A 19,676-nucleotide genomic window follows, 5' to 3' on the forward strand; every position below is an offset into this window, starting at 1 on the left:
CGCGGTGCAGGGGGAGAACGGGGAGAGAGAGAAAGAGAGAGAGAGTGCCTAGTCAGCATGCCACATCAGCGCTAGCTGCCCACATGGATGTATATGGACCTGCGGTGAACGACTTAAAAAGTTTAGGGACCCAGAAATGCACTTTCGGAGTTTATGGACCTAAACAGAACATGTCAACTAGTTTAAGGACCCCCAGTGCATTTTACTCTAATAGAAATATTAAGATGATAAAATTGCTATTTTTAATGGTATCTAGTTAAAACTAAATTTGTTAATGGTATATAAATAAATTATACCTAGGCTCTGTAATGGTATAGTTCCAATTTGGCCATTATCCGGTCCATGCCTTCATCCGGTGGGGTTGCGTATGGAGAGGGGTGGTAGCGTGATTGCGTCTGGTCGGCCGGGTACACCCAAATCCGGATCCCCCACTCTCTTGTCAGAGGGGAGGAAGCAAGCAAATGGCGGCGGAGATGGTGGGCCTAGGAGGAGCGCTCGCCGCGGCCCAGCACCAACTCCTCTTCCTCCTCCTGCTCTGCTTCCTCGCAGGGGGCGCCCGCGCCTCCCCGGCCACCGACGCGCTGCGCCACGCCTCCCCCCGCGCTGCCGCCGGCGGCCTTTGCCAGCAGCTGCTCCTGCCGCAGGGTTACCCGTGCACCGAGCACACCGTACGTACGTCATTCCCGCTGCATGTTCTTGATTTCTTTGTTTTCTTTGGTGCCGAGAATTGGTTCTTTGGTGGTTTGCTGTTCGGGACCGAATCGTTAGCATCCCAACCAGGATCGGTTGATTGCGCATGACTAGATGAAGATTGGTTTCAGCGAGGCAAGGCATCGAGTGTTTCTTGTCTCTGTCCCCACCGAAGCCCAACGCGGCGACTGAAATGGTGTTCCAATCGCCAACCGAAATGGTGGTCTTGTATGTATTGCTGAATAATCAATCGGTCCAACCAGGCAAGGGGATGGAAGAATCAAATTTGCTCCAATTCCAATTGCCGTTCCCGTACAACCACCGGACTCTGTGTCTGAGGTCCCTTCCCCAGAAACTAAACGCAAGGCCTGTGTCAAACTGTCAATAGGATAGGTTAATGGGTTCCATTAGTAGCTTATCTACACTAATCAGAGCAAAGGACAAGTTTATTGACTAAGAAGTCCATAGTTGCTTTCCACTCCAAGCAAAGGACACTTTCCGACAGACTTTGCGTCCACTTTTCTAATCTAGTTGTCGAGGCCCAGTTTTAGCCTTTCAGGGGACAAGAGGCTTGTGAAGTTGTGATCAAACAACTGGGCAACAGTCTCTGAGACTTGGTGTGTCTCTGCATTCTGTGAACCGTGAACCAAATACTGCTCACATTCATCTCCTATGAGCTTGCACGTGTGCCCTTCTATATTCCCTGTTGGGTCATATGCCTTCCATGGTTTCATGTTGCCTGTTCACTCTTTAAGCTTCTTTACTAGCAGTTTACCAGTGCCAACTAAAAGGTTCATTACTCTAGTCATATTACAGGATAAAGGCATAGGCATCCCATAGTGATTACTAAACATCTTGGATCATTTTCTGATGTTCGCTGCAAGCCAATTTTCTTCTTAACAATTGGTTTTTCCCCTCTTAAGGGGAAAAGCAGCTGACCTTTATCTTGTATCTCATGCAAACTTGTAACTGATCAGAACTAACAGATTATTATTAAGACTTCGTTTGATTTTTCTTGGAGGAAACTTGCCAGGAACCTTAATATTATGATTGTCTTCTTGCCTTCTGTGTTTTTCTGCCATTCCTATTTAAGTTCATTGAGTAAGAAGTCTTTCCTGCGACTGAAATTTTCCATTACTAATCTTGTTAAGCTTGTTGTTGCTCTTTTCTATTCTCAAGGATGCTAACTTAGCTTTTTTGCAGGTTCAAACGGATGATGGCTTCCTTTTGTCTATTCAACATATTCAGCATGGAAAAAATGGAGTAGCAGATAATGCTGGACCTCCAGTTTTTCTTCAGCATGGTCTTTTTCAGGTTTCTTCTTGTTACAGCTATATACATTTTCTTAGATGTAGACATTATTATAAGATTCTTAGATGTAGTTTTTAGCTTCAGTTATGTTATGGCATTATCTTTGCTTTCCTGCAATCATTCTATTCTCAAATTGTGTTACTTTATCCAAATTCTGGACAGGGTGGAGACACGTGGTTCATAAACTCCAATGAACAGTCGCTTGGATATATCCTTGCTGATAATGGTTTTGATGTTTGGATTGGAAATGTCCGTGGTACACATTGGAGTAAAGGCCATTCTACTCTCTCTGTTCATGACAAGGTGAATGTACTCCATAGGGAGTTACAATGTAAACTCTCCATAAACAAAAAACCTAAATACAAAACTTCCTGACATCTCCAATCACTGAACTGCATGCTAGCAAAACGTGATGGGAATAGGACTATGTTGGAAGATGAAGCCACTAAAGAAAAATAGATCTTGTGTGTTTAACTGTTTATAATTTTGATGAGATTGTATATAATGCCTGTCAAGTGCCTATGGTGCTTTAAGCAACAACCATAACTCATGATGTGCTTTCTAACTGATCAATGATCATATTTATGGTTTTTTTGTATGATCTTACTGAATTCTGTGTTAACTTTTGCAGCTTTTCTGGGATTGGAGTTGGCAAGACCTTGCTGAATATGACCTTTTGGCAATGCTAAGCTATGTATATACAGTTTCACAGTCTAAAATTTTATACGTGGGACATTCACAGGTATACCTGCTACTGGGTTTGATTTGAGTCAAACTATTACATATTACTTACAAGCATATGGTTTTTGTAGGGAACTATTATGGGTCTGGCTGCATTTACAAATCCTAAAATAGTAAAGATGATTAGCTCTGCTGCACTTCTTTGCCCAATTTCTTACCTTGATCACATCAGTGCTAGTTTTGTTCTTAGAGCGGTTGCCATGCATCTTGATCAGGTGATATACTATGCTTCATAGAAATCCACCAAGTGTATGCCAGTAACTCCTGAAGTCTGAAGTGACTTAAGGTGACCTTTTTTCACAGATGCTTATTACTATGGGCATCCATCAGTTGAACTTCTGGAGGTGTGGCACTTCTTTACCTGATTTCTCCTTTTTTTTTCCTTGAGTGTGGTCATAATTATATTTAACTGATTCTATGAGCAGCGAAATGGGTGTACAAATATTAGATGCTTTGTGCGATGCTGAACGTTTGGACTGCAACGAAATGTTGTCTTCAATAACAGGTTTGCATTGTCCAATAAATTTCTTATTTGCTACTTGAAATCTCAATTTGCATTGATTGAGAAGCCTAATATATTTGGTAAGATAAGTTATGCTTGGTAGAATAGCAGAATGTTGGCATTCCCACTATATCAAGAAACCATAAAATCATGTGTTATTAGGTAAGATGATAGGAGCCTCGAAATATTAGCATAACCTGTTGGTGAACCTTATGGAAGACAATATAAAGATGTTTTGCACCATCACCTAAATACCAAGAATGGTCATCTGTGGGGTTCAAGCTTAATATTTTACCATCCCGCTTCTCTACATTGCTGCTATGATAAACCTCAGCCTTAAGAGTGGAAAATTCGTTAAAAGGTTGGAGAGGCATTATGAGAGGGGTGTGGAAGCAAGGAAGTATTTGATGGCTTCTGTTATAGAAATATAATATAAGCATTACAACAATTAATGACTGCCACTTTGTTCGAGTTTGTCATCCATACTGCAGTGTTTAAAGGATACACTTCTACATGTATCAGAAGGTGGGCTGTATGTTTAAAGTGTTCCTTAGCTTATACATTTTCAACTGCACTAGTATATGGGTGCATGCATAGGCATGTTGTGCAGTATATGGGTGCATGCATATGCATGTTTGTTTCTGAGTTCGACCATGTCTCTGTGTTTTTGCTCCCAGCAGATGCACAAGCATCTTTTCCACTTAGTTTCACCTTTTGATAAATTCTACATATGTAGTCTTTTTTTTTGGAAACGGGAAGCTTTATTGATCTTAAGCAATTACATCAAGATGATACAATTATGTAAGATCCAACCCGGGGTTGTTTCTGGAACAGCCAGGTAATACATAGACATAATAGCCTATACCTCTCGACTTGCTTCACTCAAGGAGCATTAGTTAAGCAGCATGTTCTCATTCTTCCTTAAAAATGCCACTTGGTGTTCTCTCACACATTCACTTCTAGTCACTTTTCATGGAGCCATGCTGCTTTACGTTGCATACGAAGCAAGAATCAACTTCACATATTGATGGCTCGTCTCACAAAAAAAAATGGAGAGTTAGCCCAGTACTTACTCAAATTCATGAGATGAGACCATCATGCTACGTCTTGTACAGTTGCTGGCGTAGGCTGTGCGGTAAAGTTTGATGTACTTCAGCATGGTGTCAGGCACACACCTCTTGACTCTTTTACCTTAGATACACAGCCATACTTTTCAGGTCATGGTGGTGAGAGCAAAGGAACAATAGTTTTTCCTTTCTTAGGAGGGGACTTTGCTTTATGCAGTTGGTGGCCTTTTTTGCTGAATGAACAAATCCTACATGTGGAAAATGCTGAAAGCTATCTATATAGTGACGTTTCGTCAGTAAATGGCTAGTTTACTGAGCAAAAGTTTGAAATAATTTCCCAGTAAGCTCTTCAGTGTGATAAACCAGTACTAGCTCACATCGATTTCATATGAAAAACCGTCATAATTTTCAATTAGATATTTCGAAGAATAATAATTGTTCAATAGTAGTGGCGTTTGTATGATACAACAAACAAACAATTGCTATTTTTTTTAGCATTTCATATACGTGGCACACAAATTAACATCTTGAAAGAAAATCAACTGTCTAATATTTTAATTTATCTGTATTGGAAGGCTACATCAATGCTATCATCCATGCGGAGACCCAAATTGGTCATACTGGAATGAATGTTAATGGATGAATAAAATTAAAACATTTTAGTGTGGTTGCTTATGTGATGCAGCATATTTTGGCTGATCTATGATTTGTCAAATATAATTTACACCCTTTATTTTAGGTCAAAACTGTTGCTTCAATTCATCACGGATTGACTATTATTTGGAGTATGAACCCCATCCATCATCAACAAAAAATCTGCGTCATCTTTTCCAGAGTATGTTGTTTTCTCCCGTCTAATTCTTAAATTGCCAATTCAGTCTGTTTCTGGAAATCATGTACCACAATCAGTGCAGGATATTGTTGGATTTGTTATTTGTCAGTGCTACTGGAGTGTATTATTGTTTACAATTCATTCAAACAAATTGTTTTGTTGGTTCATCATGCAGTGATTAGGAAAGGCACATTTGCAAAGTACGACTATGGATGGGTGGGTAACCTAGCACGCTATGGCCAGCTGCACCCTCCCCCATTCCATCTAAGCAGCATTCCGGAATCACTGCCATTATGGATGGGATATGGAGGTCTTGATGCACTGGCCGATGTCACAGATGTTGAACGCACTATCAAACAGTTGAGGTCCACACCAGAACTATTATACATTGGTGACTATGGTCACATTGATTTCATCATGAGCGTGAGGGCAAAAGACGATGTTTATGTCGACTTAATGAGGTTTCTCAGGGCCCAGCAGGGACTGCACAGCAGCTATTAGGTCGCACGCCTTTACATCTTTACACTATGACAGTACGACCATGTAAATATGTATATATGCGCTTGTACCAACGGCAAGCGCAAACAATCAATTAAATTGCTCGTGTATACTTATCGTTAAAAAAATTGCTCGTGTATGGTGTGGATTGCTATCTGTTTGCTGTACTGCGTTCCGGGTACGGTACATGTACTGGTGTATGAAAAAAAATGTAGAACAAGCAATTTGGCTTATTTTGCGCCAATTGTGAGCTTGCATCCGGGAAGCAAATCGAGTTGTAAATGCGTAATGTTTTGTTGGTTCATCATGCAGTGATTATAATGCATATCCAGAGACAGAAAACGGACGGATTGCAACAATATAGGGAAAGATGAAGAGGTTAATAATTGTGAAATCGTAATGGAAAGGAATGTATGGGAAGCAAAAGAAAATTAGAAATTTTTTTGGAAGAATTCACAATTCCTCTGCTTTAGAGGAAAGCACGCAGCTCCAACTAAATCATCACCATCTATGGGGAAAATTAGGAGCTGGGTGAGAGCGGCGAGGAGGCGAGCTGTGGTCACTTGAGCGGGCTGCGGAGCGCCGGGTGCCGGTGCGTCGTCTGTCATCAAGGACGGTGATCGGCCGACAGTGTGTCCTGCGAACCGTATGCACTGGGAAGCGAGAAGGTCCACGAAATAAAAGATGCACGAAGTATTAAATAAAATTTATTTACAAAATTTTTTGTATGAATGTGTTGTAAATTATGAGATAAATCTAATTAGTCTACTTGATCCATGTGTTTGCAACAGTGATGCTACAATAATCATCCGCTAATTATGGATTAATCATAGATTAATTAGGTTTATTAGATTTGTCTCGTAATTTACAACCCATCTGTGCAAAAAGTTTTGTAAATAGATTTTATTTAATACTCTAAATTAGAAAGATTTTCTTTTCAAATTTTTTGGCCAAGTGATCTAAACATAGCCATAAGCGAGAAGGGAGAGGAAGGATGCTGAGGGGGAAATAATGGACGCACACCAACAATACTGCTATCTTTAATTTGGTGCTCACAAATCCCCTTGCATCAATTTTTTCTAACCGCATGAAGTAGACGCGGGGCTTGTCAACGTACTGTAGCATACAGTAACCCGATGGGCTCGTTGGCCGGGGATTTCTTCTGCGACAAGATGTAACTAGGAAGATTGGCGCTTCGCCGCGCTGGTGCTGATTGTGTGCGTGCTGGTGTGTGTATGCTATCAGACACACTGACTTGTGCAATACATGCAACAAAAAGCAAGTCCTTTCTTTAATTTTTAACGGCCGGCAAACCAATGCACCAATGCAGAGCGCACATATGTATCAAGTGACGCCCAAGCATAGAACTCAAGAAGTGGCCAGGCCATGCAATCCTTCATAGTAAAGACAGAAGAAAGGTAGATAAATTACAATGTAAATGATAAAGCATAATGACTGCATATATGTAGTGGGTCTCAGCAGTTTGCTCAAGATAGTGGCGATTCGTAGTTGGCCACCCTACATTTGAACTGATACCTGAAAAATGATTTAGTAGTCAATTTTTTGAAGAGACGGCACATTTATAGCATGAGATGAAAGATGAGATTGAAAACTAATAAACTATGGTGTTGCTTGGTACACAGTTGTATGGTATACTACCCGCAAAAAAAAATAGTTGTATGGTATACGTAACCGTTCAAAATATGAAGAACAAAGATTACCACCAGAATTCTTAGAACTCAAAGAACGTGAAAGAAATCCAGCAATGAGAAGAAAAGAAAATGAACCGTGTTGATCTAAAGGGCCGAACCTTTAGAATCAAAGGCCAACTAATACCACATACCGATTTCATGATTGCACCTAAAACTTCAGAAAAAGAAAAGAACTTGTTCATGGTTCAGCTCTTTGGAATTGTAATTCATGGGATAAAGTCTACAAACGAAGGTACACAAATGAAATAAGTAACACCTTTTGGTTTAATAATTAGTATGAATAAAGGTGCATCGCCAGATATGATGACCTGTAGGGCGCCTCTAGCAAAATTCCAAATCCAATGTTTTAAACAATTCCAAATCCAATGTTTTAAACAAGTAATCTAGTACTGTCGAGCAATGCAAGTGAATCCACCTCTATCTGGAAAAGGAGACGACGCATACGGCTACAGGAATCGGCAACGCTAGGGTTGGAGCAGATGGCTCGCCTACTGGAGACTGGTCCATCACTGTGCAAAAGCATATGAGCGAAGCTGAATGTTAGAGCGAAAGGAGGAATGCAGCTGCCGAAGCCTGCTTTCATCACAAGCCGTTGCAGCTACCGCATTGTCTTCTCTGCGTCCGTCTAGCCGGACGGGTCCCTCACCGTGCAGTAGCACGTAGAGCTCCGCCGCAAACGGAGACTTCGATTTGGACGGAGATGGAGGCAACGACGCCGGCAATGATGAGAGCGACGGGTTAACCTTCGGTGGAGGAGCCGAGGAAGCGAAGGACCCGGAGCTGCTGTGGTGGGGTTAGCAGGCGGCGGAGGATGGCCACGAATGAGCAACGGATCCACAGAGATAGGCGGCGGCGACGATGGCGGTGGCGTTGGATGGCAGATGGCTGGAGGCGAGGACCGCGGGGTGTGAGAACCTGAGGCTAACGTTACGTAATTGTTTTTTTTGGGCGGTGAAGAACGACGTGCAGAGGCTTTCGCATAGGCCGGACGCAACTTTTGTTCCGCACTGGCAACCGTTCGACGACCGAGGCGTGGTGACACGCGACACATGATGTGGGTCCCACACAATAACAGTTACTCAGGCCACCGGAGGCCAACATTTGGTTGGGCGATATAGATGTACATATAATATAATACAATATTCAGACGTGATCTGCTCTCCAAACTGGGCTGCTAGTTGCGGCCTAGGAGAGTATTTCCAAATTCCATTTCCAGTTGATTGGCTGGGGCTAACGGCCTTCGCACACCAAAAATAACCGTTGGTTTGGCTAGGCCCAAACCCGGCCCGTAGATCCAACGGCTAGGAGCCTAGAACGAGTGGAGGACAAACAGAAGGGCGAAGGGTTTGGAAGACACCGACCCCAAGGCTCCATGGCGACGAGGATGGCGGCGCTCCTCTTCAGGCGCCGGGCAGCCGCGGCTGCTCCAAAGCCGCTACAACATTACGTCGCCGGTCTATCCACCGCAGCGGGACACGATGTTCTAGACGACGGAGGTTGCAGTGGCGGTGGGGAGGGGAACAGGAAGCGGTGGCTGGAGCTCCCTCCCTACACCCCGCTCGATGCCAACACCGCCGCGCGAGCCATTTCTCGAGGGGGAGGGGGAGAAGGTGCGTGCTCCAACGCCACGGCGATCAGGTGGGTCCGGCGCTGCTGCCCGCACATGCCGGCGTCGCTGGTGCAGAAGCTGTTCCGCCTCCGCAAGGTGCGCCCACCACATACTCGACCAAATGCTACACTGCCTGTGCCTGCCTGTCCTCCTCCCTCGCAGTTAGTTCGCATCTCTTGGAAAGGAAAACATGATAAACTTCGTGTTCATCTTGCGATCTTCCATAATTAGCTAATCTTGATGCTTGTGGATGATGCATCTCTAGTTGATTTACATTTCAGCATGCGCAAAAGAATTCTAAAACCTTCTTACATAGCACAAGTCATCTCGTTTTGGATGCAAATTTAGCCCTCATGCAAAACTTACCCTCAGTACTATGCTCATATGATAATGTTTGGAAGAGGAGCATTAACAATATAAGACCAATGAAAAAATCATAGAGGTAGGTATTTACTTATAAAAGTTCCATATCTGGACTCATTATCAATTAAATATGCACGAATATTCCAAAACTGGGCACTCTTGGGCAGTGTAATTCTTCCAAGCTGAGTATTTATGAGGCCACAAATTGCTAATAGAATTATTTTGTAAGCACGAGGTGTACTTTGTAGGGAATTGGATCCCACTTTTCTTGCCCCCCCCCCCCCCCCCCCCCCAAAAAAAAAGGGCTGCTCCATGAAGTTATAGTTTATTCTCTGAGAAGATATTTCTTGCACTGTCTACTCACTATTGCAGGTTAAGAGGAATCTTCTGACTGCTGGTACCTCTTCAACTGATGGCATTACTGAACAACTCCGGTTAAGAAGGGTAAGAATGACATGGGTTAATCAGAAATACCTGACAGTCTGAGACTCTGAGTTTTAATTTTTCCTATTAACCTGGCAGGGGTTAATAGGAAGTTAGAGCTGTGGAGACGCACGTTAGAGTCGAAAGGGTTCAGACTTAGTAGGACCAAGACCGAGTACATGATTGCGATTTCAGCGCGACTAGGCATGAGGGGGGAGACGTTAGTCTAGATGGGCAAGTGGTGGTCCAGAAGGATATTTTTCGGTGTTTAGGATCGGTGCTACAAAAGGATGGCGACATTGATGAAGATGTTAGGCATAGAATTTCAGCTGGCTGGTTGAAATGGCGGCAAGCTTCTGGCATCCTTTGTGACAAGAGGGTGCCACAAAAGCTAAAAGGCAAATTCTATAGGACAGCAATTCGTCCGGCGATGTTATACGGTGCTGAATGTTGGCCTACAAAAAGGCGACATGTCCAGCAATTGAGTGTAGCAGAGATGCGGTGGTTTTGCGGGCACACAAAGAGGGATAGAGTCCGGAACGAAGTTATTAGGGATAGGGTCGGGGTAGCACCAATTGAGGAGAAACTTACCCAGCATCGGCTGAGATGGTTTGGACATGTCCAACGAAGGCCTCCTGAGGCGCCGGTGCGTAATGGGGTTCTTGAGCGGGTCGGTAATGTAAAGAGGGGTAGAGGTAGACCTAAACTGACGTGGGATGAGTCGGTTAAGAGAGACCTTAAGGATTGGAATATCTCTAAAGAGATAGCTTTGGATAGGAGCGCTTGGAGGCTAGCTATCAATGTGCCTGAACCTTGAACTTATTTCTTTCGGATTTCATCTCTAGCCTACCCCAACTTGCTTGGGAAAAAAAGCTATGTTGTTGTTGTTGTTGTTGTTGTTGTTGTATATGTTTTTCCTTTACAATTTGTATCATGTGTTGTTTGGAAATTGGGATACATCATATATTTGCTACCATATGCACAATTTTGAGAAAATATGTGAATAGTAATGTTCTTTGAAAGAAATTAAATATGTTCTTGAGTGAGGTATAACTTTATGGTGTGTGCTTCTGCAATGACCTCTTAAAAAGATTTACGATCTTAAATCAAAGTAACTAACATTAAGGTGGAGCAATCTGTGTTCCTATACACAAACTCCTACTACTCATGTAAAAATGGTGATTGGATAAAAGATTTGCCTTGGTACAGTATATAAACCTATACGTATATGTATATGTATATAATCGTCAGTTTGATTTAGGGCCATTTTGTGGTTGTTGTGCTGTGCTGCTCAAGGATGGTAATTTAACTAATACTAGCAAGTTTTTTCTGTTATGGCTAAAATGATGCTCATAATCAGCTCTTGCGCCCAATCTGGAAAGAAATAAATGCTTTTGAAAAAGACACCGCAATGCCAAACAGATCCTCAATGTTAGTTTGGTACACAGAGTTACTCCACCAATTATTGAATTTTGCGGACTTTACACCATCCTTCGCCTTGAGAATTTGATGCTCGATGTGTCACAGGCATTTGGTTTATGGGCCTACATATTAGTGAAACAGGGGACTGACAAATCCTTTTCTCTTGAGTAATGACCTATCTTCTGATATTACTGTTGCTTAAATGAGAAACTTGGTAGCTTGTGACCATGGTTTATAACTTATATGATGCAATAGCAATCACTGACCAAATAATGACTTGGACTGGTGGTATCAGCAGAAGGGCGGGCCTGGTGCAGCGGTAGAGCCTACAGTCTGTAACCGGAAGGTCCCGGGTTCGAGCCCCAACCTCTGCACATTTGTGCGGGAAAGGCTTGGTGCTTAAAACAACCCTTCCCCAGACCCCACGCAGTGCGGAAAGCCTACGGCACTGGATACGCCCTTTTTTTACTGGTGGTATCAGCACCAAAGTTTCAACATAATGCCTCAATTTTCAGAAACATTCATTTGTACTTTAGCAGTTATCACTATATCATGACTATCTAGTTCACATTTTCTTCATTATTTGCGGAAGTTTGTGGAGCTACAAATCTTTCTCATTGTTTTCTCTTTTTTTCTTTCATTCCTGCAATTTTGTGTCTCCAGTTATTCATGCAACCATACTGTTCGCCTAATAAGTGATATCGCAATGTCTGGTTCTATTACGCTGCATCCTGCACACATGTGTCATGCTTTAATGTAGAGTTTTTATGGTCTATTGCCAAAGGGGAAAAGGTGGCATGGACAAAGAATGGCCAATGATATTATAAAATGAGACGAAGTTTAGTTGTAGCCTAATGAGGTTATAGATCACAATGTTCCTCATGAAGGGGCTGGAGTGCTTCCGCCCTGGGTGCCGCACCTTTATGCTTCAGGGGTTTCCCTTGGAGTTTTCCAATCAAAAAAGTAACTAGTCCTCTCTTGCAGTTTGTGACCTAGTTTTAATTGTTTGAAAGGTTTCAGCGAAAGATGAACTTGTGCCTGGTGATATTCTCTTTCTACCAGTTAACATTCAAGAATCTTCTGTTGCTGAGAAGACCAAGAAATTTGGTAACAAGAATGAGATTGACTTTTTACGCAGCCTTGAGATCTACAAGGTGTAAATTTGTATTTATTTTCTTAAAGATGATTTGATTGGATGGTAAATGATCTTATTGGCATCTGTAATTTTTTTCAGGATAGGAACATCATCGTGCTCAATAAACCACCTGGAATGCCAGTGCAAGTAAATCTATTTCCTTCTCCTGCAGCTTCAGGAAAATTACAGCACCTATCTAAAACCTTTTTGCTTCTTGATTCTGAAGGGTGGTGTTGGCATAAAAAATAGTATTGATATGCTGTCCCTGATGTTTGAGGATGGTTCTTCTGAAGCACCTCGACTGGTGAGTTTTGTACATTGCAATGCTACTCACTTGCAGTGATCTTGGTACATGTATATTATTGTGCAAACCTGCTGTATCATCTTAACTAAAAAGAATTGTTACTTCCTTCAATAAGATAGAAGTGTTAACTGCAATATGCATTGAAGAGCTTCCAGCTCTTTTTGTAGCGTTATAAAAGGAGTTTGCAGAATTTGAAGATCCAAATAGAATAGGATGTCTATAAGTATTAATCCTCATCTTAAAGTCACTAACCAGACACAACACAACTTTTTTTTTTGTTGAAAAAACAGTAGCTGTGTTTTTAGGTGATAATTTGCACAATATTAAAAAAACAAAGCAATTGTTTTAAAAAAAATGCACAATATTACTTTTGGAAAATGGATCATAATAACTGCCAAGAAAATTGTCATTCCAATATTGGTTTAGGTCCCCCCATTCTAGGGCTGGATATCAAGGATGTTAACCTGCTCTCCATCTGAAGGTTCTCAGCCTGCATAAGCACTTAAGGTGTGGTGATTGGTAATAGTGTAGACGAAATGTAGCAGCCATTTGGCTATAATCTCTTTCCACAGTGCACAAATCTGTGCTAAAGAAAATTCATTATTGTTGAGTGCATTTATATGAGGCATTAAATGTCATGTGCTAGAGGAGTTGGCGTTAGTGCTAAGTCCTGTAATCATGTTGGAGCCTGCTGTAAGGGTCACAAGCGTGGGATGACATGTGGACTCAAAGCCAGGGCTACGAGGGTGGCATTGTTATATAAGGCACAAGCTGGCTGTAGATGATGAATGGAACTGAAATTATCTGCTATTTGCCCTTCTCCATTCTTCTCCACCTATGACTTTCTTCTTCCTGATTCTTCTTTATGATCCTACCCCAAAATCCGATGCTCTTCCAGTTTACGCTCTAGAGTCCATCTCCTGTGACATAATATAATGATGTGTGTTAGAGTATATTAGGCAACTCCGGATATGGTTAGTTTAGCATTGATTGTAATCCCGGGATAACCTTCCTTATCTCTAGGAGAGGCTACTTGTCCTCCAAGCCATGTACTCCTATATATACCGCCCAAGGGCTCAATGCAATACATCGACCACATTATACGCATCCTACTTTCCTACAATATGCAGTTCTCCTGCGCGTTCGAGAAAAAAAAACATTAAACTGTTCTAAAGGAGCTATTCTGGTAGGCATTACTGTAAGTGACAAAAAAAAGGCTATTCTGGTAGGCATCTTAAGAAGCTACTACTGATTAGGCGGTGTTGTGTATTGTAAGCTATGTTTTTTTTATTTTGAACACGCAGGAGAGCTGCGCATCTTTGTATTAGAAGAAAGAATAGTCCAATTACAGAACCCAAACCCCACCGTGGACTAGAATGGGGCTGGTGTTTAACAGTTAAAAAAGAGCTATACAAAAGAAACTAACTGAAGGGCCTTACCACCAACGCACACAGGGCTAGAAAAAGCTACTGAACCACTCGGCGTAGGCCGAGGGCAGTTAAGCCCTTTGCACCAGCCAATTGCCAAAGATCCATCTCATCTTGAAGAGCCTGGAGGGCCCTCTGACTGTTGGGTGTAGATCCATAAAAAATGCAAGCATTTCAATGCTTCCAAAGGGTCCAAGCCCCAAGAATGACCAGTGAATTAAATCCCTTTTTGTGTTGCTTGGGTATTTTCCTCCAGGATTTTTTCCACCAATCAGCCAAAAGAAATACATCTTCGGTTTGGCACCAGGGCTGTCAAATTCAGGGGCTGTAGGATGTTAAACCAGAATTGTTTAGCAAAGACAAATGAAGTGAGTAGATGCTGACCGTTTCGTCTTCCTGGTTGCACAGTGGGCAGTGGTCTGGATGGGGAAGCCCTCTCCTTTGTAGCCGGTCCGCTGTCCAGCAGCGATTGCGGATGGCTAACCAAATGAATGTTTTGCATTTGCCCGGTGCCCAAGATTTCCAAATCCTCTTCCAAGGCTCGAAGGAGATGGATGCAATGAAGAAAGCACGGTAGGCCGATCTAGTAGAGAAGGTGCCTGAGGATTCAAACCTCCACTGATGGGCATCTTCATTAACAGTAAGAGCAATGCCGGAGATCATGTCCCAAAGCTGCAAGTATTCAGCTAGACCATGCCAGCCGAGGGCTCCTCTTATGTCTGAAACCCAAGTCAGCTCATGGAGAGCCTCGGCCACGGTTCTTTTGTTCCTCAAACGCGAAGGGACACTCTTGAAAACATTGGGTGCTAACTCCTCCAGGCAGCTTTCATGAACCCAGCGATCAGCCCAAAAAAAAAAATGTTTCTCCCCATTGCCAACCCAAGTCACAACTGATATTGCAAACATGGCCAATGTGTGTAGGTGAACAGGGATCTCAAGACCAGCCCAAGGCGCTCTGGCTTAGTTTTTTCTATCCACAGCCATCTCATTTGCAAAGCCGATGACTTCTAGGTTATGGATACCCAACCCACCTAACTCAAGTGGTCGCATGAGTTTCTCCCAAGTCACCAAGCAGCACCCACCATTTGCCTCTCTCCTTCCTTTCCACAAAAAGCTCCTTCTGATCTTGTCGATTGCACGGATGAACCACTTAGGCACCTTGAGGGCAACTAATAAGTAAATAGGGATATGTAAGCTATGTTTGATTCAAAGAAACTTAGGACGGCATGAATTTTTCCAGGTAGAGTGGTAGATCAGTCTTAAATTAGTGAATGCTATATTGTTTCAAACTGGCAATATTTTAATACTATGTATTGTAGACTTGTAGTGTTAAGTAGCATGTTTTCTGAGATTATTCAAGCTGTTGCCTCAGCAAGTTGGCATTATGCTGGCGCCGTTTCAATAAACAACTTGTTTGTTAGGGCAGCTCCAGTGCCACATTGATTTCTGCAGAGCGAAGAAGTTGAACGAAACTTTGGTTCGTTACCTGCTGTGTACACATCGATCCCCCTGGTCCTAAATCGATTTATGGGGCCCATGTGGTGATTAAAGAAATAAAAAAGGAGCAGCATTCTCTCCCCTCTGAGCTGAACCAGGGGACATCCACTTGCCTTCCACGTATGAGTTACTGCCTGGTGCTGATTTTTTTTATTATCCATGGTTCGACTTGTCTGCAGAGATCAATTGTAAAAAGATCCCCGCACGGTTCAGTTGCTGTAGTGTATAAATCAAATGCTACTTCGCTCTTGTTCAATTTGGATCAATGCTGGAGCTGCCCTTAGTTTATACATGAATTGCCTGTTTTAATTTTCTTGATTCTTTTACTTCACAAGGTCCACAGGCTTGATAGGGATTGCAGTGGTGTCCTTGTTCTGGGAAGAACCCAACTTAGCGCTTCCATTATGCATGCTATATTCCGTGAGAAAACTGCTGATGCTTTAGCTAATGTAAGTTAAAACATAATTCCTTAAAATATTATCACTCAACCCTGCACCATTTGGTATTATCATGGAACACACATGTATGTTGACAATATTATCCATTATGTCAAGGGTACTCAACAAGTACTGCAGAGAAAATATGTTGCGCTTGTTATGGGAAGACCTAGGCATCCCAAGGGTTTACTGTCAGCTCCACTTGCGAAGGTTTGTACGAATATTTCTACAATTCCTTTGCATTTATCTTATAGTCCAGTAATGTGCACAACTCAGTGACATTGGACTAACCTCAAATTCTCTTGAACAGCAATCTCAAAGTAGGATTTCTATATCTGAAAGCTATTTATTTGTTAAGTATGAACAAATCATTTACCTTTTAGGCCATCAGGTGTATTGCATACTTGTTGTATGGCAGATCAGAGGGGGGATTGTTTTGTTTTCAGGGATGCTGTAACATTATACTTTTGAGTTTGGTCTGATTTTTTATTTCTCAAACACACGGGAGGTTCCTATTATTATTGTACTAAAGAAGAAGAAAAAGATAGAGCTCTGAGTACACCATACACTCCAAACCAAGGTTAAAAACATACATCCGTGCCTGTGACTAGAAAAGAAACAACCTCAAAACAACCCACTACTCACTAGGGCCTAGAGCTGTCAAGACAAAAAGCCCTTTAGCCCCAGCCATCACCCATAACATTGCCTCCTCTTTGGCAATCAGTAAGGCCCCAGCCATGCTAGTAGCAACTCCATCGAAGACACAATTGTTCCTATGATTCCATAGGGGTCCAAGAGCCAAGGATGAGAATGGTGATACTTTTGCACCTGGTCATCTAGCCGACCACTAGGCCTACTGCACCAATCGTCGAAATTCCCATCCTCTGCTGAAGGTGACAGCAGTTGGATATGTAAACACTGGAGGAGATTGACCCAAAACTCTCACGAACACACAATTGCTGAGAAGGTGGTCAGTTGTCTCCTCTTCTGAGCACAATGAGGACTTTCTTCCTGCCAGTGAATATTGTTAGCACGCCCCACTTAGCTAACCCGACCATAAAACCCAGGTGTTATAGTGGGAGGGGTGGGGGCTTTTATCATAGTCCATCATTCCCCCTACGGCATGCGAGCCCGGCGTAGCCCGCAGCAGGTTCTAGTGCCCGGCGTAGCCCGCAGCAGGTCTCAGCACACGAGAGGGCGCAGGGGAAATCGCGCAGCGGAAATGCGTGGTCGGGTGGGTTCGAACCCGGGACCTCGGCTCTGATACCATGTTAGCGCGCCCCACCTAGCCAACCCGACCATAAAACCCAGGTGTTATAGTGGGAGGGGTGGGGGCTTTTATCCATAGTCCATCAAATATTTTGCAGTTTTCTTCCTCTGTTTTGTACAAATGGCAATATCCAGTTATCCACCTGTACTTTATCTCTGGCAGTCAGCCAGCCACTGGCTTGTTTCTTTTAGATAATGGAAAAGGAGTCCCGGCCTTTTGCATCGTCCGTTGTATACGACGCCAATTCAATATTACAAGGATTCATTGTAAATGTAAAGAGATAACAAAAGCGAGGGAAAACATCATTTCAATTTTTTGTGGATACACATATAAAGTACATTTGTTATATGTACAGGTTAGTGAACTACACTAAGTTAATCATGCATGTGGGTAACTGATTAATGATTTGTGTTAGGTGAGATATCAGTGAGTTAGCGAACGGGTGCCTAGTTGTAGTGGTTAGGTGGCCTCAGTAGCACTCCTCAGGTCCTGGGTTCGACTCCCCGTGAGAGCGAATTTCAGGCTGAGGTTAAAAAAATTCCCTCGCCTGTTCCCGCACCAAAGCACATGGAGGCAACAGCCCAAAGTATGGCCCGTTCTCACACGGGCAACGGCCCGGGTGTCAAGCGGCCTGTGTAAAGGTGGGGGCAGAGGTTTGGGGATTTTCTAGGCCTGCGTGAGGCCTCTTCTTACATGCAATGCCCGGGGGGGGGGGTGGCTTGCCCCTCGCAGGTCGAGTTTTTTTTAGATATCAGTGAGTTTTGATCACTTTGTTGATCGCTATTCTATTTTGTTCAGTCTCAAAAACTTTGCTTTCTTTTCCTACACCTTTCAGACCTCTCTGATCCATCTCAGAATTCTTCTTCCTTTTCCATATGGTTTGTTCACCAACTATATTGCTTGCTGGCTGCTGTTTCCCATTGGTAGTATTTAATGGTGATGCTTTGCACTTTCACAGGTTGTATTACAAGATGGCAAGTCGGAGCGTCTGACTGTTTGTTCTGGTTCAAATTCCACCTCTGTTCAAGATGCTTTGACAGAGTACCGAGTGATTGAATCTTGCCCGCAAGGTATGCAAGAAGCAAAAAAATGCCTGTTGGAGAGCAAATGCTGTTCTTTACTGGAGAAATAAATAACTGCTGGCCTGGAATAAGTAGCATGAGATACTGCATATCTCTTGGCCACTAATGCTGCTGATAGGATAGTAAATATCTATCAAATGATATGTGAACAAAAACGAATTCAATTAGAGAAAAATCCGAGCATAGGCAGCAAGGTAAAACTGTAATGTAATTAAGACATTGATCTGGTATTATTGATTTATCATTGATGTTCCAATTTCATATTTCCTAGTGCTTTAACCTTAGATTGTCCTGGATGATGATAGCTGCTGCAAGCTTAGCAAACAAATCAGATATTCAGCAATCTGTTGCTACCGAAACATGATGCATCATTTTATTGAAAATTGTTGTCTTTTTTGTGACGAGTTTGTGAAACTATCAGTAAGGAGCAAAATGTGATGCAGTGAGACTGCTTTAAGTTTTGTGGACTTCACTTACAGATAACTATTGTTGTGATTTAATAATATTGAAAGTTTGCTAATAATTGTAGGCTACTCTTGGTTAGAACTATTTCCTCGTACAGGAAGGAAACATCAGGTAATTATAATACTTCTATGTGAGTTATCTGTGAACAAACTAGTTTCATCTTTACTTGCAAGGTATCATGATCAGGCTAAGTGCTCTGAAAAACTTGTTCCTGTTTTCTTCATGAACCGCCAGCTCCGTGTCCATTGTGCGGAGGTTCTTGGAACACCAATTGTTGGGGATTACAAGTACGGACGGCAAGCACACCAGAACTGGTCGCCTCTTCCCCTGCCACATGCAATCGATGAGGAAATGCTTAATAAAAGGAAGCTTCCCTTTGGGCTTGCTTTGGGTGGTGGAAGTGTAGCTGAGGAGCAGCCTCAGCTGCATCTACACTGCAAGCAGATGATCCTTCCTGACATCTCAGAGGCTATGCAACGCCTGCAGTCTTCAGATGCTGACCATGATTTTTCTGATCTTGAGAAGCTCAGCTTTGTTGCTCCATTGCCGTTGCATATGCGGTTGAGCTGGGAGATTTTGAAGTCCTTAGGCAAGTAATATTGTACTTTTAGTCTTTTATCTGTTGGTCATGAAGTCCTTAGGCAAGTAACGCAAAAGCTTCGCTTGGACAACCTTAATGCCAATGCTAGTGCTGACCAAGTTGTGGTCCTCTAGAGATGCGATAAGCAGAGAAACAATGTTTGTGTAGTTTACATTGTTCTTTTTTTTCCCCTTCAGAGAAAACCTGCTTTATATCATTACATGTAAAACGAACAATGATAGTTATTCCTTCTCTTTTAACATGACACGACCAACCTACACGACTACTGGATAACTGGATCATCTCGCT

General features: G+C 42.6%; 2 protein-coding genes across 5 annotated transcripts; both read left to right on the plus strand.

The window, feature by feature from the left end:
• The first annotated feature begins 363 nt into the window (after positions 1-363).
• LOC120660073 (triacylglycerol lipase 1) lies at positions 364-5,930 on the plus strand. Of its 2 annotated transcripts, XM_039938413.1 has the most exons (9): positions 364-668; positions 1,894-2,004; positions 2,164-2,304; positions 2,633-2,743; positions 2,814-2,957; positions 3,046-3,086; positions 3,168-3,247; positions 5,051-5,146; positions 5,319-5,930. In XM_039938413.1, exons 1-9 carry the CDS (start codon positions 462-464, stop codon positions 5,642-5,644), a joined length of 1,257 nt encoding a protein of 418 aa, XP_039794347.1. In that variant the 5' UTR covers positions 364-461; the 3' UTR covers positions 5,645-5,930. The 2 variants fall into 2 exon arrangements, with proteins under 2 accessions (XP_039794347.1, XP_039794348.1); XM_039938414.1 differs by lacking the exon at positions 2,164-2,304 and having other exon boundaries at positions 377-668; positions 5,319-5,797.
• A 2,713-nt stretch (positions 5,931-8,643) lies between these two features.
• On the plus strand, positions 8,644-19,653 carry LOC120660074 (RNA pseudouridine synthase 4, mitochondrial). 3 transcript variants are annotated; one of them, XM_039938415.1, is made up of 10 exons: positions 8,646-9,058; positions 9,698-9,769; positions 12,184-12,324; positions 12,405-12,452; positions 12,532-12,609; positions 15,869-15,982; positions 16,088-16,180; positions 18,199-18,310; positions 18,852-18,898; positions 19,022-19,653. In XM_039938415.1, the coding sequence occupies exons 1-10, from the start codon at positions 8,726-8,728 to the stop codon at positions 19,382-19,384; spliced, it is 1,401 nt and encodes a 466-aa protein (XP_039794349.1). In that variant the 5' UTR covers positions 8,646-8,725; the 3' UTR covers positions 19,385-19,653. The 3 variants fall into 3 exon arrangements, with proteins under 3 accessions (XP_039794350.1, XP_039794351.1, XP_039794349.1); XM_039938416.1 differs by lacking the exon at positions 9,698-9,769 and having other exon boundaries at positions 8,644-9,058; XM_039938417.1 differs by lacking the exons at positions 15,869-15,982; positions 16,088-16,180 and having other exon boundaries at positions 8,644-9,058.
• The last annotated feature ends 23 nt before the right edge of the window (positions 19,654-19,676 follow it).

This window comes from Panicum virgatum, chromosome 2N (assembly GCF_016808335.1).
Source record: "Panicum virgatum strain AP13 chromosome 2N, P.virgatum_v5, whole genome shotgun sequence".
Lineage (NCBI taxonomy): Eukaryota > Viridiplantae > Streptophyta > Magnoliopsida > Poales > Poaceae > Panicum > Panicum virgatum.

Bases quoted from the DNA above. Each gene is read 5' to 3' on its own strand.
- LOC120660073 (XM_039938413.1), top strand. From the start codon at position 462: ATGGCGGCGGAGATGGTGGGCCTAGGAGGAGCGCTCGCCGCGGCCCAG. The intron at 2,744-2,813 runs GTATACCTGCTA...TGGTTTTTGTAG, and splicing joins TATACGTGGGACATTCACAG to GGAACTATTATGGGTCTGGC. The intron at 3,087-3,167 runs GTGTGGCACTTC...TTCTATGAGCAG, and splicing joins CATCAGTTGAACTTCTGGAG to CGAAATGGGTGTACAAATAT.
- LOC120660074 (XM_039938415.1), top strand. From the start codon at position 8,726: ATGGCGACGAGGATGGCGGCGCTCCTCTTCAGGCGCCGGGCAGCCGCG. The intron at 12,610-15,868 runs GTGAGTTTTGTA...TTACTTCACAAG, and splicing joins CTTCTGAAGCACCTCGACTG to GTCCACAGGCTTGATAGGGA. The intron at 15,983-16,087 runs GTAAGTTAAAAC...CATTATGTCAAG, and splicing joins CTGCTGATGCTTTAGCTAAT to GGTACTCAACAAGTACTGCA.